The following is an 18,528-nucleotide window of genomic DNA, read 5'->3' on the forward strand; positions in this document are numbered from 1 at the left end:
ACAGTCCACCAGCCCAGTGAATTCTCAATACGATTACATATTACTCATACTAGGTCTCCCTCGTGTTTATTTCATGTATATTTTATATACAACATTGTGGTCGAGTACGTATATACACTGATCAGCCATAACATTAAAACCACTGACAGGTGAAGTGAATAACATTGATTTTTTTCACACAGGCACCGGTCAAGGGGTAGGATAGATTAGGCAGCAAGTGAACAGTCAGCTCTCGAAGTTGATGTGTTGGAAGTAGGAATATGGGCAAGTGTAAGGATCTGAGCAACTTTGACAAGGACCAAAAAATGATGGCTCATGACTCGAGCAACTACAAAAAGGCAGGTCTTTTGGGGTGTTCCTGATATGCAGTGGTTAGTACCTACTAAAAGTGGTCCAAGGAAGAACAACTGATGAACTGGTAACAGGGACATGGGCACCCAAGGCTCTTTGATGTGCGTGGGCAGCAAAGGCTAGCCCGTGTGTTTGGAACCCATAGAAGAGCTACTGTAGCACAAACTGCTGAAAAAGTTCATGCTGGCTATGATAGAAAGCTTGCATTACAGCTTGCTGCATATGGGGCTGTGTAGCCACAGACCAGTCAAGAGTGCCCATGCTGACCCCTGTCCTCAGCTGAAATCACTTACAAAGGCCACATGACCATCAGGTCTTTCATGATGCGCTACGCCTACTTAGATCAAAAGATGCAGGCTATCTGACGGTACCTCGAATAGCGAAGGCTACAGCAGGGGGAAGAGCTTTCGCTTATAGAGCCCCACAGTTATGGAACAGTCTTCCAATTAGTGTTCGGGACTCAGACACAGTCTCAGTGTTTAAGTCTAGGATTAAAACGTATTTGTTTACTCAAGCTTACCATGAGTAGACTTTCTTTTACTCAAAGTACACAGTCTTATCCATCACGGGATAGTAAGCATACCTAATAATCTCTCCTTCTTTTTCTCTCCTTCTGTTGAGCCACACATGATTTTATGGAGATGCCAGTGATCCTGACTCTTTCTGCTCTCCGGACCTGCCTGATCCATCCTGATGCCCTACCTCTGGATGGAGCTCTCATCAACTGGAGGCTACAGCCTGGAGATTGATTAGGATGGTACTGCTTGAAGTACCATGGAAATGGTTTTGGACCTCAATTCCACATGGACGTTCTTGCTGTGGTTGCTGGGACTACGGTTGCTGCTACGGCCCTGGGACCGCAATGACCACACGCAGTTTTACACTCAGGCCTCCTTGGTGAACAGTGGACTAGTTCAACAAACAGAATTCATATAAAAAAACCATAATGAACTTTCATTTACTTTTACACTATCCGTTGTTACCCAGATGATGATGGGTTCCCTTCTGAGTCTGGTTCCTCTCAAGGTTTCTTCCTCATATCATCTAAGGGAGTTTTTCCTTGCCACCGTCACCACCGGCTTGCACAATAAGGATAGATTCACACACTTAAAATCTGTATCCTGTGTTTTATATGTTTCTCTAAAGCTGCTTTGTGAACATGTCCATTGTTCAAAGCGCTATTCTCTCTGTCTGTCCGTCCAACATATATTATCACATTCAGATTCCAGAGGCGGGATTTATTGAAATACGAACCGGAAAAACACCCACCGAGTCATACTATTGGCCCATGATCACTTCTTCACGTATATCTTCAACGCTCTCTACTGCCTGTCGTGCTTTACTGCTCCCTGCTGTTTGTGAGGTGGTAGTGCAGTGACGCTGTTCAGTTGCCAGGAGTAACTTAAATAGACTGAAGGGAAACGTAAGATAAATAACGTTGTTAATTCGCGTTCTCTAAAATACCGTACGAAAATAATGAACTAGAATTCACGGTGCAGTGCTTTATTGTCCCCCATGTTGTCACACTAGTTTACACTCTGACGTCTGTATTTTTCCTGCATAAAGTCGTATTTTCATCTTGCTGCCATGGTAAGTAGCTAGCTTAGACCCGGTAGGCTAGTGAGCGCACGAATTACTGTATTAAACTCCTAATAATCGAGGCTGGATCGTTAGCTAAGAGTTACGAGTGATGTAACCTACGGAATCGAGCTTTAGCACTTGCTGGAAACGACGAGCTAGCTAGTGAGAGTTTTCAGGGGAATAGAGAATATACACTATTACGTCATTGTAGTTTCTCCAGCGAACTGTGCACCATGTTCTCCAGTTAACTAATAAACTTTACATTATGTGCGATGACATCTGTTTTAGTAACCTACATATACATTAGATTATTTATGGGCCACAAATTTCCTACTATGTTTGCTATGTTTGTAAATAGGCCGCTAATAGCATGTCTTCTACTGAAGACTCCGTTGTTTAATCCTTGTAATGTTTATTAAGCCATCAGATCTGGTTTGTCTCATATTAACCTGTACACTAACCACACTCGCACGGGACTGAATCAGACTTTGTAGAAATATGGACATGGATCTGGGTCCAGGGTTTCATCCACCTGGAGGACCAAAAGTTGTAAAGTCTGATTCATCACACATTAATTATTAATTAATTCAGACCACTTCAGGGTTTGCACACTTTACTGTTTTATATGTTTAATTTGGATTAAATTTATTGTTTTTGTCTGTCAGTCTACACACACACACACACAGACACAAATGCGTAATGTGGCTTAGTGTACTAAAACAACCTGGGAAAACCATTTTACTCACATTTCTCTTGTCTAAAACACTATCTACTGCTAAGAACGGCACCGTAATCCTAGTATACAAACAATATTTTTACGTTAAGCGTTTTAAAAATGTTGCTTAATGTAGTCCATTTAGACAGTGGTATTAAAAGACCTAATTCAGTGTGCACCTTATTGATGATGCAAACAGATGAGTCCAGAATATGAACTCAACTAGCAAAGTTTCATAGTAAGCGTGTTCTCATAGAAAACTGCTTTAAAGAAAATTCTTAGCGTGGCTTAATGGACAAAGACAGTGATATTGGAGGGCCAAATTTAGCACACACCTTATTAATTCGTACGTTAAGCCACGTTAAGCGTTTTCTTTATAACGGGTTTCTATCAGAGAGAAAATGCTTAAAGTAAAAATATTGTCCTTACACTTGGATTACGGTGCAGTTGACTTAGCAGTAGTTACTGTTTATGATGAGAAATGTGAGAGAGAAATGGTTTTCCCTGGTTGTTGTTTTAGTACATTAAACCACATTAAGCATTTTCGAATGTCCCTGACAGATTGGCAACAGTAATTATGGCTGGTCTATGTAATAATTGGTAAAGTTTGTGTATTTAGAAGGTAGGAGTTAAATAAACTGGGTGCTGAGTATATGCATGCTAGGTGTATGGTTCATCATTATAAACTGGTATTTCTGCTGTCCAATATTTAAGGCTGATTTTGGGTTTAACGAACATCACCAGAATGAGGTCATAAACTATATGCGCTTTGCTCGCTCCAAGAGGCTCCTGCGTCTCAAGACCATCGATTCATGCTTTCAGGAACTCAAAGACAGCAGGTGAGAGGCAACATTTCACTTCATGGACCTTATAATCACATTTCACTTCAAGTTTATAATCTGCATTTTACTACCTTATATACATTAGAGTGCCCTCCACTAACATTGGCCCGCTTGGTAAATATGAGCAATGACGGTTGTGAAAAATTGTCTTATTGTTTAACCTTTTGATCTTTTGTTCAAATAATTCACGAAAATACTCTGCTTTTGTATATATCAAACAATTGCAAACACAACAGGTTTATTAAAAAAAAAAAAAAAAAACTTTGAATATGTGTGCAACAGTTATTGGCACTCCTATGAATTCATATGATAAAAATATATTTCAAGTATATTCCCAATGGTATTTAAAAAAAATCTTTAGTACACCTGGGTGACTAGGAACAGGAAATTGTTCAACCATGACTTCCTGTTTCACAGGGGTATAAATATGAGGTAACACATAGGCCAAATTCCCTTATTCATTCATAACATTGGGTAAGACCGAGGAATATAACTGATGTGCGGCAAAAGGTTGTTGAGCTTCACAAAATGGCAAGTGGCTATAAGAAAATAGCACAAGCATTGAAAATGCCCATTTCCTCCATCAGGGCAATAATTAAGAAGTTCCAGTCAACTGGAAATGTTATGAATCAACCTGGAATTGGACGTGTGTCTATATCGTCTCAACGCACTGTGAAGAAGACGGTTCGAGTGGATAAAAAATCTCCAAGGATCACAGCTGGAGAATTGCGGAAGTTAGTCGTGTCTTGGGGTCAGAAAGTCTCCAAAACTACAATCTGAAGTCACCTACATCACCACAAGCTGTTTGGAAGGTTTCAAGAAAAAAAGCCTCTACTCTCATCCAAAAACAAACTCGAGCGTCTTCAGTTTGCCGACACTACTGGAACTTCAAATGGGATCGGGTTCTAAAATAGAGCTTTTTGGTAATAAACACCAGAGGTGGTTTTGGTCACACAGAGAGGTAGCCATATGGAAAAGTACCTCATGCCCACGGTTAAATATGGAGGTGGATCTTTAATGTTTTGTGGCTGTTTTTCTGCAGAGGACCTGGACATTGTGTTATGATACATGGCATCTTGGACTCTATCAAATATCAACAGATATTAAATGAAAACCTGACTGCCTCTGCCAGAAAGATTCAAACGGGCTGTGATTGGATCTTCCAGCAGGACAATGATCCAAAACATCATCAAAATCAACACAAAAATGGTTTACTGACCACAAAATCAAGGTTCTACCATGACCATCCCAGTCCCCTGACTTGTGGGAGTAAACTGAAGAGGAGAGTCCACTATAGTTTGAAGGATCTGGAGAGATTCTATATGGAGGAATGGTCTCAGATCCCTTGCCAATCTCATCAGGCGTTACAGGAGAAGACTCAGAGCTTTTATCTTGGCAAAGGGAGGTAGCACAAAGTATTGACTAAAAGGGTGCCAATAATTGTTGCACACCTATATTTAGCAAAAAATTTTTTATAAATCTGTGTTGTGTTTGCAATTGTTTGATGTCCATGAGAGCAGAGTATTTTTGTGAATTGATTTAACAAAGATCAAAAGGTTAAACAACAGTTTTTCACAGCCTCCTTTGCTCATATTTACCAAGGGTGCCAATATTAGTGGAGGGATCTGTATATACCTTATCTGCCTCAATCAGTCTTTCTCTCCTTTAATTTTAATTTTACCTCACCCACCCAGTCCCTCATCCTCTCACTTTCTCTCCCTCAGTGGAATTCAACAAATAAAATTAGCTCAACCAACACTATCAATTCCCCTCCCTCTAGACTGGTTGAGGAGACATTTACAGTGGATGAGGTGTCAGATATGCTGGATGGGCTGCAGGTGGTGGTGCATGGAGAGGTGGAGATGGAGCTCATTAACACCGCCCACACCAATGTCCTACTCCTGCGCCAGCTCTTCTCCCAGGCTGAAAAGTTCTACCTGAAACTGCAGACCGATATCTCGGAGCTGGAGAGCAGGTACATCACAGACCCAATTTTGAAGAAAATACTGACTCTGAATTTGCTGGCACTCTGTTCGCAAACATGAAAATATATTCAAGGATCATAATATTATATTTTTTCAATTAGCATTTAAAAAGGAAAAAATATTAGTATAATACTAATTTTTAAAAAAAATTAGAATTGTTGTTTCACCAAATTTTGGTTCCTTCTTTTGTGATGCTCTTCCAGGCTTTTACAGCAGCCTCTTTCAGTTGTTGTTTGTTTCGGGGGGGTTTTCTCCAGAGGGGACCGTAGCCCATAGAACTATATAATACAAAGTTGTGAAATATGGCACACTGGGCTTTGCACCAATTTTTGGCTCTGCCCCTCACTATTGGGTCGAAGTTCAAGGTACATTTATGCTTGTAATGTTTGAACCACTTTAACCAGTGCTGTCTCTGTGCTATGATGAGGCCTAAATCCTGACTGATACAGTTCATGAATGTTATTCCTATGTAGGTTCGAGCATAGTTGCTGTGCTACAAACTTTTTCAAGATCTTGGATATAAAAGGGAGATTTGATATTGGTCTATAGTTGGACAATTGATGGGGGTCGAGATCAGGTTTTTTAATGTGCTTTGATAACTGCTAGTTTAAATGATTTAGGTACATAGCCAGTGCTAAGGGAAGTATTTTTAGAAGGAATTTGATTACTTCTGGAATAATCTGTTTAAAGAAGCATGTAGGTAAGGGATCTAGTATACAAGTTGATGATTTTGATAAAGAAATTAGTGAAATTAGCTCAGTCTCTTGAAGTGGAGTAAAACATTCTAATAATTGATCTGATGTTATTATCTACTGGGTTAGTTAAAAGACTAACCCTGCTATATAATTGTGTGCATGTTTCTGTTGTGGTCTTATTCCTAATTAATTTTGCTACAGTATGAAATAAGAAACTAGGATTATTTTTATTATCTGCAATTATGGTGGAGAGATGGATTGATCAGACAGTGATCCAGGTCTTTCCTGTTAGAATATTAAAACACAATTAACTTTCAAAGTAGAGAGTCAACAGAAGTCCAGCTCTACCAAAACTGTAGAGTTTACAAATACTACAAACATTTCAGTCAATTACTATGTTGATAAACAGCATGCATGCAACTCGAGCCTAATACAACTTCGTACATAAATTGAAATTCGTGTTTTTCACAAAGGTGAAATATTATTTCATGAATATGGTAGAACAGTTGTCCACTGGATGGTAGTCATAGACCACAGATGACTTTGGTTCAGCATATTTATTATTATTCTTTTGCCATGCAAGTCTGTGGCAGTCCTTACAGCTGTATGGAATAAAGTTGTGATTTTTTCACACTGATTGGTGATGATGCCAATGCTCATTTCACCATTTTGGTCCATCAAGGCTTCTAGCGCTTCCATTTGGTCAATGATCAAAGTACATTTATGCTAAGAAATTAGCATAGCATAGTTTAATTTTAGTTTTCATAATCGATTGAATGATGTAGGAAGAGACTGAAAAAATCCATCGTTCAGAAAATTAAAAATGGCTGAAAATCCTATGCAGTTGAAAATGATGTCATTGGGTGCAATGAACTTGGCATGACCCAAGGATTCATGTGGGGGAAAAAATGTATCTTTACACCAAACGGTTCAAAAGGTATTGCCATAAATGTACCTTGAACATTGAGTCATGCCAAGTTCATTGCACCCAATGACATCATTTACAACTGTATAGGATTTTCAGCAATTTAAAAATTTTTGAAAAATGTACTTTATTGATCCCTTCCTAGCCCGTTCATTTGATTAAAAAGTTTTTTCAAGTAGCATCTACAAACGACTTTTCTGACATAAAACGCTAAAGATTTTTGATAGGACAAATTATTTTATCATGGTGCACTACCAAACTTGACAGTGAAGAAACCAAAAAAGATGTAAGGTCTTATCTCGGCAATAGTTTAGTGTTCCAAAATTAAAACTTAAAACGTAATTTAGTTATGCACCTTGTCTTGAGGCAGCCCAATGAAATTCAATTCATGCCGCACTAAAGTGGCATGAGTGTCATAACTCTTCAACAACTTGATCCAAAGCAATCATTCGTTTTTCATGTGATTCCTTGGAGAATGCATGTGTGAGAATTGAAGTCATATTACTTATATTAGTCATATTACTTACTTTATAATCTGGTAGGCATTGACTGCGAAAGGATGTGAGGCCATATCTCTGCCGTGCTTTGTTGTATCGACATAAAACTTCACAGCTATGTTGAGGGCCATGTCTTGAGGCAGGACAAACTATTATCATTTCACCATAAGGTGGTGCTATGTAATGCTTGGCCCCACAGTAGCTGCTTGCAGCTATATTTTTAATTTGTCTGGTTGCAGTTGAGCAAATCACTGCTTGAAATGCAGGTAAAGCATATAGTTATAAAAAAAAAATATGTATAAGATAAAATGTACAAAATGCCATCACCTTGTGTTAGTATGGGGGTCTTATTTGTTTGGCATAAACACTTGATCATATTCTCATGCTGTGATAGATCATGTCTGAAACTATCAGAAATGTTATATTGCAGTTAGTGACCTGTTATTTAATTAACCCTAGTTAAGAGTTCTGTAGTAATTATGATTGACTGAAATGCGTCAAATGTATGTATTGATATGTAATACATTATAAATATACAGCAGTACCAGGGTCAAGCCAATTATTGGCACCATGAGCAGAAAAAGGTTTTTGGTTAGAATCCGATTAACAGTGTATGAGGAGTTGGAAAATGTAAACTTTGAATCTTACAAAACATTTATTTAAAAATAAATAAAAATAGCCACTTATTAGACATTTTGTCCAGTATGTGGTGCTGTTCTGAAATTGCTCAGGTCGCATCTGGGCATGATGGTTATCGTGTGGGAAAGCGTTCAAGAGTTATAAGCAAAAAAAGCCATTTTTGCTATCTCCTAACCAGCATGGGTCAGTGTGACAAAACTCTGCAGGTAATCTCACAGCCTAATGACAATGACACCAAGTTTCATCACAATCCCTCAAAGCATTGCGGAGATACAGTCTGAAGTTCAATTTTGCGCGTTCATCAAATTCATTGAAGCGCCATTTGAAAATGGTATGGCTTATCAAAATTCTGTGAACAACTTTTTGTTGTATGTGCATCTAGATGATGCAGGCCAACTTTCATGCAAATCTGACGAACGGCCTAGGACGAGCTCGAAAAAGTATGTTTTCAAAACATTTAAAGAAAAGTTTTTTCAGGCTTAACAGCAACATAGAAAGCTTGCTATAGTTTTCTCAACGTTTTCAGCTAAAAGTCTGGCAAAACATCTATCTGTTGATTATCCTGTTTCATAGACATAGAACTTGAACGATCCACTACTTTAATTAGCAAGGCTAAAATCACAATTCAGACAAGATCAGACAAAAAGATTGGTTGAACTTCTTAAACATTAACCAATATAGATAGAGAAAATGTATGTTGTATGTGTAGGAAATGGTTTATGGATCTGCTTTTATTTTGGCATACATGTACTGAGGGTATATAAATGTACTTGATTTTGGTTTATAAAGTCAAATAAAATGTCATGGAAAAAAAGTGAGTTGTAGCCATACATGGGATATACATGTAATAATGTATGAAGTCAAATCTCATTTCCTCAGCTTGACTCTTTCCTTTCTCTCTTGACTCACTTTCACCTGTGATCTTCCCTCTCTTTTTACCTTCCACAGAGAATTACTGGAACAAGTAGCAGCATTTGAAAAGACTGATTTTACATCTAACAGCAAGGTTGGTGCTTTTGAGTCCACAATTTCAAGTATAGATTTGATTGTGCTCAGTGGGTAGTACTGCCATCTCAGGCTTCATACCTTCAGCAAGTTAACATGTGACCTGTGACTTCTGGCATTTTCTCACGCAACATGCAGCACAATTAGAATGTTGAAATCATGTTCACAGTGCTGCTGTTTTATATTTTGCATTCAGTGATATTTGCAATACTGTGCATTCACAGTACAACAAGGAATTAAACATGTGGTGATGGAATGATCAGTTAGATCATATATTTTGGTATCGACACTTATATAATCATTAGCACTTCATTAATTTATTTATTGTCACTATACAGTCTTTGTTTTATTTATGAATCTGAAGCTACTAATGACATACAGTAATAATTCATGGGGTTCTCATTTGTTCACAAAATATTTCCTATTAATTTCATATTATTAACTATTACCTCCCTAAATCTAAGCAAGACAGTTGTTAGAATGTGCTTAAGGATGCAGTAGATTCTTTATGTTAAACTATGTACATACAGTGTCATACATACATATATATACATATACATGAAGGTTGTCCACAGGGTTGAACTTTTTTTTTTTCCTTTTCTTTTTAAAGGTAAATCAGGAATCCAGCAAACCCAGGCTAACCCCACTGAATGAGGGAGGAGTGTCAGAACTGCTCAACATGGTAATGATTTTCCTCATCTTAATACATATAGAATCTTATATTTTATTTTAATACACATGTCTGTTAAATTCCTTCTGTATGGTGTTGAAGTCAGATCAAATGCATAGGTCTCTGTTGATTATGGTTCCTGTTTTTGTTTACCAGGAAATTTCCAGACTACAAGAAGAGAATGATAAACTGAGAGCTAGACTTCGAACATTGGAAAGTCAGGTAAATATTGATTGAAATGAGCCTTTGATTTTATAAGTCAAGATGTGTATCCTGAGTCTCCTGCATACAGTGCTGTGAAAAAGTATTTGCCCTGTTTTCTTGTATTTTTGCATATTTGTCACCCATAATTGTTTCAGAACACATGCAGTTTTCAAATTATGATAATTTCATTTGTGGAAGGAAAAATGTTTTCCAACATCAGCTGGGTCTGTGTCGAAAGGTAATTGCCCCTTTGTTAGTTAATCAACCAGTTAACGAAATTGAATTGATTATTGGGTATAATTAGACTAGACACGCCCAGGCTTAATTACTGCCAGCCCTGCTGAATCTAAACATGACAAATAAAGCCTTTCCAGCAATGTGAAGTAGGGTAAAACGTCTCACCAAGCAGCACACTATGTCACTGTCAAAAAGAAATTCTGGAAGTTATGAGAAAGTAAGTTATTGAAGTATATCAGTCTGGAAAGGGTTACAAAGCCATTTCTAAGGCTCTGGGACTCCAGCGAACCACAGAGAGAGCCATTATCTTCAAATGGAGAATAAAAAGAACATACCAACAGTCAAACAAGGTGATGGTATTGTGGGTTTACAACCAAGTATTAAAAATGACAGTCGTTTATTATTTAATTTATGAACAGCTAAAAAATGCTAATTTAACACTTGCAATCAACTCCAGACCATTTATCTCCTTAGTTTTCGTGAAATAATGAGAAAACAGGACAGACATGGCCATGAAACTGCTTATCGGTCACTTGTCCAATTACTTTTGTGCCTGTGAAAATGGAGGGGCTATGTAAAAATGGCTGTAATTGCTAAGTGGTTAATGCAATATCTTTGTTAAACAGCTTGGATTAAAGCGGGAAGTCTACACTTCAATCACATATTGGCTTCTTAATTTTAAATACATTGTGGTGGCGTACAGAGGCAAAGTTCGAAAAATTGTCACAATCAAGTACTTATGGACTTGTTGAATTATGGAATTTGTGTGTGTATATATATATATATATATATATATATATATATATATATATATATATATATATATATATTAGTATAAGTATTTGCACAGCAATTGCAAGCGTACTTTGTCTAATGTATGTCTGCTTTGTGTTAATATTTTTTTACCGGACTTTGTGTCTGACAGTGTTATATTATCTTCCTTTAGTGACTCCCGTTTACCCACCCCAAAACTGGTCCTCCAAATTTTTTCAGTGTATAGCAAAAACAAGAATTGGCCTTGCCATTCCAATACTCTCTCTCTCTCTCTCTCTCTCTCTCTCTCTCTCTCTCTCTCTCCCTCTCTCTCTCTCTCTCCCTCTCTCTCTGAAGTGCAGACTTCAGCTTTAAATTGAGGGTATTTACATCCAAATTGGGTGACCAGTGTATGAATTACAATACTTTCAATGTGTGGTCTCCCCCTAAGGGACCAAAAGTACACTTACCATCCATTTTATTAGGAACACTTGTATACCTGCACACTTGTCATGTGATCTTTCATGGTGTGCCTATCTCTGCCATTACCAAAATAAAAATTACTCTATCACTGGATCACATCCACTATGTTACAAAGAGCCTTTCAGTATCTTTCAAATGACACCAGCCCCGCTGGGACGGTTGATGGCAGTCAGACAAGAGAGCAGGTAGTCTACATTTAAAACCAGGTTATAGGTAAATATGTGGCCTTAGGAAGGAATAACAGTATTTTTTCAGATAATATGTAGGCAGTTGTACTATTTCAGCTTTATTATAGAAAATAAAGCGATTTAATGTACCTTTACTCTAGTAACATCAATTTTTACAGAAACCAAATGAATTGTTGGTCTTAGACATCAGCTAATCCTGATTTTCACTCATGAGTGTTTGCCATGATTAAACCAGGAAGACACCAATGTGAAAACATCTTAGGACATATTAGATATGAAAAAAACAAAACAAGTGAGGCCTCTGGGGGATCCATAAAGCTCTATAAATGCCTCTGTGATGGACATTACGTTCTTGGAAATATATACATGCAGATCATTTTAGGGAAGAAATATATGGGCCACTGGAAGAATTTGAGCTTACTGCCTGTAGAAGTAAATTCAGTCATTATATATAAAGTTGTGTTTAACTGCTGCTGTTGTGTTGTAGGCCATGAGTGCCCTAGATGAAAAGTGTGAGGCTGAGAGGGCCCTGAATGATCTTCAAAAAATCCAAGGAGATCAGCAGGTATGTCTATACCTACATTTATACATTTACATTTATTCATTTAGCCGAAGCTTTTATCCAAAGCGACTTACAAATGAGGAAATACAAGCAAAGCGATATATCAAGCTGAGAACAATAAAAGTAGTGCTACCATACAAGATCTTTTAATTGAGTTCTAGAAAAGCAAAGTGTGCAGAGTTGAGGTGTAAGTGTCAGAGTAATTTATTTATTTATTTTTTATAAAAAGGTATTGTGGGGTTGGTGTTTTAGGGGTTAGATAAGTAGTCATGGAAGAGGTGGGTCTTTAGCTGTTTTTTGAAGATGGTGAGAGATTCTGCGGTCCAGATTGAGGTTGGAAGTTCATTCCGCCACTGAGGGACAGTTAGTGTGAAGGTTCTGGAAAGGGACCTTGAGCCACACTGAGTAGGAACTACTAAGCATCGGTCGTTAATCGATCACAGATTGCGTGAGGGAACGTAAGCCTTCAGGAGACTGTTGAGGTAGGGGGCGCTGTTCCAGACAAGGTCTTGTAAATGAGCATCAAGGTCTTGAATTTGATTTGGGCGGCCACAGGAAGCCAGTGGAGGGAAATGAAGAGGGCTGTGACATGGGTCCTTTTGGGCTGGTTGAAGACGAGGCGTGTTAGTGCATTCTGAATCATCTGAAGGGGTTTGATGGAGCTGGCTGTACCTTTCTCCACAGCCTCTACAACCACACTTGCCCAAACAAATTTTTTTTGCCGCTTTGATTGAATGATTATAATTAGGTGAGAAGATCTGGGTTTTAATACAACTGTTGTATTAATCTGCAGTGTGGACAGAGCCAAATTCACAATTAATGCATACAACATTTTTGGTTGCTGCACTGATTTTCTTATTATTTCTTTTATTGTCTTTTGTTTGCTCCGTCAGTAAGTACAGAACTTGGAGTTCTGTAGACGGATTAGATTGCCAAGCTTAATAAAACATTTTTAGGCATGTTTTGGTTGTCCTTCAGCACGCCACGCATGCTCAGGAGATCTCTAAACTGGAGGGCACTGTGGCAGCCATGCAGATCGATTTTGAGAAGACTCTCAGCGCCAGTACTTCATCACAGAAGGAGCTACAGGATAGCCTGGTGTCAGCTAAACATGAGCTGCTCCGGGTTCAAGATCAGCTCGCTCTTGCTGAGAAGGTATTGATTCTGAATGCTCCTCAGGTTCAGTGCACAGCTAATAATGCTATGTTGCACCTTACAACTTATCAATATTTCAAAGCATTGTTAGCATTTCTATTATTGCCATGCACAGTTAATAATACTAAGATTGGGCCTCATTTATCAGTCTTTTAGTAAAGTTGTATGTAAATGTTTGCATAAGCCAAACTGAAAGAAAATTTTCTGTTGGATTTGCAAAATTATCGGAATAGCTGTCCTCCGTTTATGGTGGAATTTTTTTTGTCATAATCTAATGATTAGTTTTATTTGTCTTAATTTATGGTTTTGTTTTTGCACACTTTCTTTGTTTTTCACATGCATTTATTAATGCCAATAATATAAATATAAACGACTGGTTCAATCAATCAAAATATACATTAGTCAGTATTTTTAATGCTGATTCGTGCTTGCTGTTAACTCTGTGTCCGCAAGATGGCTGCCACGTGTATCCTGCAGTCAATTGACATGTTGCTTGTGCACACACTCAGAAATTAATGCAAGATGCCCACATGGTGCCATACCAACATAAATAGTAGAGGCAGTATAGCACCATGTGACACTGTGTTGTGTCTGAAATCACATGTACTATTTTAAACCATGAGCACTAATGGTTTCCCTATTACAGTATGAATTAAATAATAATAATAATAATAATAATAATAATAATAATAATAATAATAATAAATGTACCTACTGGAAGGTCTGTTTTGCAGACTAGTTTTCTGAATTTTCTAGATTAGTAAATACTGTTGAATGTAATGTGAGTGTTTTCAATTTGAGATGCAGCCCAATAACAACGATTGTGCCCACTCTAGAAAAGTTTTTAAGTTAAATTTGGAAACATAGTGTGTTTAATGTTGCTGTGCATGAAATGCTAAACATTACAGTTTTACTTGGAAACCAGATGGACAGAGATGTTTGGGCTCAGATGTGTCATCTAGCAGATGTGTTTAATCCTCCAGATGTACATTAGATACGCAAACGAGAATGTGAACAATGCTGTTTGCGTAGCAGCGGCACATATGCATATATGTATAATGTGCACATGTGTAAATTTAATTCAATTCTGTTTTATTTTTATAGTGCTTTTAACAATGGACATTGTCCCAAAACAGCTTTACGGAAATATATAAATTTACACACAGAAGTAGAATACATAAGTTTTTCTGAATTTACAGGATTTTCATGAATATTTCTGTAAGCACTTGTGAAATGGTGTATTAATACATTCATTTGTATGCAGCTTGATAAATGAGGTCCATTGTTAGTATTTTGAGGAACTATTGTTAGCATTATTACAAATTCTCCACCTCATTAGATATAGGATACAAAGACCAGGTTTTACTCTTGAATTATGTTTCTGATTAATCATAAATTAACACTGTGCATTTATAATATATAACAAAATTTTAAATTCAACTAACTTCATCATTTTACACTACAGGGTCAACTCCAGCTAATTTCATGGAAAAAAGCCCACATGATTTTAAACTGTATTACTCGTACTTTTGGACATCAATTTCTTATTTATTTATTTTTTCACAAAATATTTGTGTGTATTTATTTAGGAACTAGATAAGAAGTTTCAAGAGACAGCTGCATATCGGAACATGAAAGAGATTCTGAGTAAGAAGAATGACCAGATTAAGGAGCTCAGGAAAAGATTACAAAGGTCAGGCCTACTTTAATATTTAATATATATTTAAATAATCAGTGCGCCTAAATAAACAGTTCCCTCTGAAAGTACTGTAACAGCAAGGCCAAGTTTTTTGTTTTTGCTATACACTGAATACATTTTGGTTTGGGATTTAGACCTACAACTAACAATTATTTTCATAAATGATTAATCAGCCGATTATTTATTTATTTTTTTTATTTTAAGTAATCGGATTGGGGGGGAGCCCAAAGTTTCAGAAACATTTTTTTCTTTATTTAAAATAAAACTCCAGACTGTTACAAATATACACTTCAGACTAAAACTGTACATTAACACACCTGTTATATAGGACAAACAGTTGTGTTTTTATATTATATATATATATATATATATATATATATATATATATATATATATATATATATATATATATATATATATATATATATATATATATATATACATTGTCCTTCACTAATATTGGCACCGTCTGTAAATAAGAGCAAAGTAGGCTGTGAAAAATTGTCTTTATTGTTTAACCTTTTGCTCTTTTTGTTAAAAAAATTTTTTTTACAGAAATACTCTGCTTTCGTGGATATCAAGCAATTGCATACAAAACACAGGTTTATTAAAAAACAAAACAAAAAAACTCCTTTGTTAAATATAGGTGTGCAACAATTAAACATATATGGCGCCCTCTGTGGCAGACATCTTTGTTCACTCCTTATGGGAACGCTCCCTTTTGTGTTCATTTTATTTGTTATGTTAGTACTTGTACTACAGGAAATCTGTGCACACAGAACATATGACTGAGCGACTTTGCTGAAGATTGGAACAAGAATTCAAGAACTGTCTTTTAGTCTCCCGGAATTGGATTGCATTATGCACCCGGCTACACCTGGAGCAATCTTAACATCTCCATTATTAACGTTATGCAAAGAAAGTTTGCGACTTTTCTGCATGAGAATTTAATGTCACCCAATTACTGGTGTCCTGTCCAAAATCCTGAGTTTATATTGTTCAAATGCACTTTATGCAAATGTAGTGCTGGAAAAACACACAGTGCTGGCTAGGCCTGTTCAACATTGCAATATATAACAATGTAATTGTTCCTACATGATTATATTTGTGTAATCTTTTTTTTTTTTTTTTTTATCTGTTCTGGACAATTAAATCATTAGTCAATTTTAATCATTCATTTTTTTTAAAAAATGATTGTACAAGCCTGGTGATGGCAGAAACCTTCATGATAGGGAAGGGAGTGTTGTGGTCTCAGTTGAGTTTGAAAAATGGAATGTTCCGTTCATCTGTAAGCCTTAAAGGTTAGTGGTTTCCTCTTCCAACACAACTGATGGCAATTTCAAGGTGAATTAGGTGATAGAGCTGCAAAAACATTTACCTGTGCAACTTTCTCTCTCATGCCTGCATTTTGTTCTGTTCTTTTTTTAATCAGGGTTGTTAGACCTAGAAAAATCCTAAACTGTAAATTGAAATCCCAATTTTAATCTGATAAACCTTGTTCCTCTGTGTTTTTTCCACAGATACGAGTCTGATGAGTGAAGTCCTGGACCATAGAAAATGGCTTGTCTAAAGGGGTTTTATGGGCAAAAAGAAGCTGATGTCAGTTTTGGCCTCAACACTCCAAACATTGCAAGGGACCAAAAAATGAAACAAAAGAGAGACAAAAAAAGAGGTTTTTTTAATAGTCATTGCTATTCCCAAATTTCTCTTTAACAAGAGCTACCCATTTGAATAAAACTGTTGCTGTGCTTAGGGATGTTTGTTGTATCTGTGTATCCTACGGTGCCCTCCACTAATATTATCACCCTTGGTAAATATGAGCAAAGGCATCTATGAAAAATTCTTTATTGTTTAACCTTTTGATCTTTTGTTAAAAAAAAATACTCTGCTCTCATGGGTATGAAACAATTGCAAACAAAACACGGGTTTATTTAAAAAAAAAAAAACACACACACACATCTTTGTTAAATATAGGTGTGCAACCATTTTTAGCACCCTTTTAGTCAATACTTTGTGCTACCTCCCTTTGCCAAGATAACAGCTCTGAGTCTTCTCCTATAACGCCTGATGAGGTTGGAGAATATGTGTCAAGGAATCTGAGACCATCACTCCATACAGAATCTCTCCAGATCCTTCAAATTCTGCAGTCCATGCTGGGGTGGAGAGGAGCGTCCGCTAAGTTTTTCTATGGGGTTCAGGTCAGGGGACTGGGATGGTCATGGCAGGACCTTGCTTTTGTGGTCAGTAAACCATTTTTATGTTGATTTTGATGTATTTTTTGTATCATTGTCCATTTTAAGCTTTCTGGCAGAGGCAGTCAGGTTTTCATTTAATATCTGTTGATATTAAATGGTACAGTGGTGGCTTGATGGTTAAATCTCTGGGTTACTGATCAGAAGGTCAGGGGTTCAAGCCCTAACACTACTGCCAAGCTGCCACTGTTGGGCCCTTGAGCAAAGGCCCTTAGCCCTGTCTGCTCCAGGGGCGCTGTATCATGGTTGACCCTGCACTCTGACCCCAGCTTCCTGATATGCGGGGGGGGGGGGGAAAGAATTTCATTCATTCATATTTGAGTCCATGATGCCATGTATCTTAAGAAAATGTCCAGGTCCTCTGGCACAAAAACAGCCCCAAAACATTAAAGATCCACCACCATATTTAACTGTGGGCATGAGGGACTTTTCCATATGGCTACCTCTCTGTGTGCTCCACAACCACCTGACCATAGAACTCTTCATCATAGAACCCGATCCCATTTGAAGTTCCAGTAGTGTCGGCAAACTGAAGACGCTCGAGTTTGTTTTTGGATGAGAGTGGAGGCTTTTTTCTTGAAACCTTCCAAACCTTGTGATGTAGGTGACTTCGGATTGTAGTTTTGGAGACTTTCTGTGACCCCAATATGCAGCTATCTTCTCCAGTTCTCCAGCTGTGATCCTTGGAGATTTTTTGTCCATTCGAACCGTCCTCTTCACAGTGTGTTGAGACGATATAGACACACGTCCTCTTCCAGGTCAGATGTCCTTTCACCATACATCACAGCTATATTCCTTGGTCTTACCCATTCTTATGAATGAGTTCAGCAGTTTGGCCTGTGTTACCTCATATTTATACCCCTATCAAACAGGAAGTCATGGTTGTTGGTTTCTTGTTCCTAGTCACCCAAGTGTACTAAAAATTTAAAATATCAGTGGGAATATACTTCAAATATATTTCTCATAAGAATTCATAGGAATTGATAAAAATGTGTTTGCAATTGTTTGATATCCATGAGAGCAAGGTATTTTTGTGAATTTTCCTTCAAAAGGAAATATCAAAAGTTTAAACAAAGTTTTTCACAGCCTT

The 18,528-nt window shown here is 37.2% G+C and overlaps 1 protein-coding gene across 5 annotated transcripts; it reads left to right on the forward strand.

Annotated features, from left to right (window-relative positions):
* The first annotated feature begins 1,668 nt into the window (after positions 1 to 1,668).
* lztfl1 (leucine zipper transcription factor-like 1) lies at positions 1,669 to 16,942 on the forward strand. 5 transcript variants are annotated; one of them, XM_017452598.3, is made up of 11 exons: positions 1,675 to 1,774; positions 1,882 to 1,941; positions 3,362 to 3,486; positions 5,270 to 5,464; positions 9,179 to 9,236; positions 9,846 to 9,917; positions 10,062 to 10,127; positions 12,258 to 12,335; positions 13,311 to 13,487; positions 15,077 to 15,180; positions 16,707 to 16,938. In XM_017452598.3, exons 2-11 carry the CDS (start codon positions 1,939 to 1,941, stop codon positions 16,723 to 16,725), a joined length of 897 nt encoding a protein of 298 aa, XP_017308087.1. In that variant the 5' UTR covers positions 1,675 to 1,774; positions 1,882 to 1,938; the 3' UTR covers positions 16,726 to 16,938.
* Positions 16,943 to 18,528: the final 1,586 nt, after the last annotated feature.

Source organism: Ictalurus punctatus, chromosome 23 (assembly GCF_001660625.3).
Source record: "Ictalurus punctatus breed USDA103 chromosome 23, Coco_2.0, whole genome shotgun sequence".
Taxonomy (NCBI): Eukaryota; Metazoa; Chordata; class Actinopteri; order Siluriformes; family Ictaluridae; genus Ictalurus; species Ictalurus punctatus.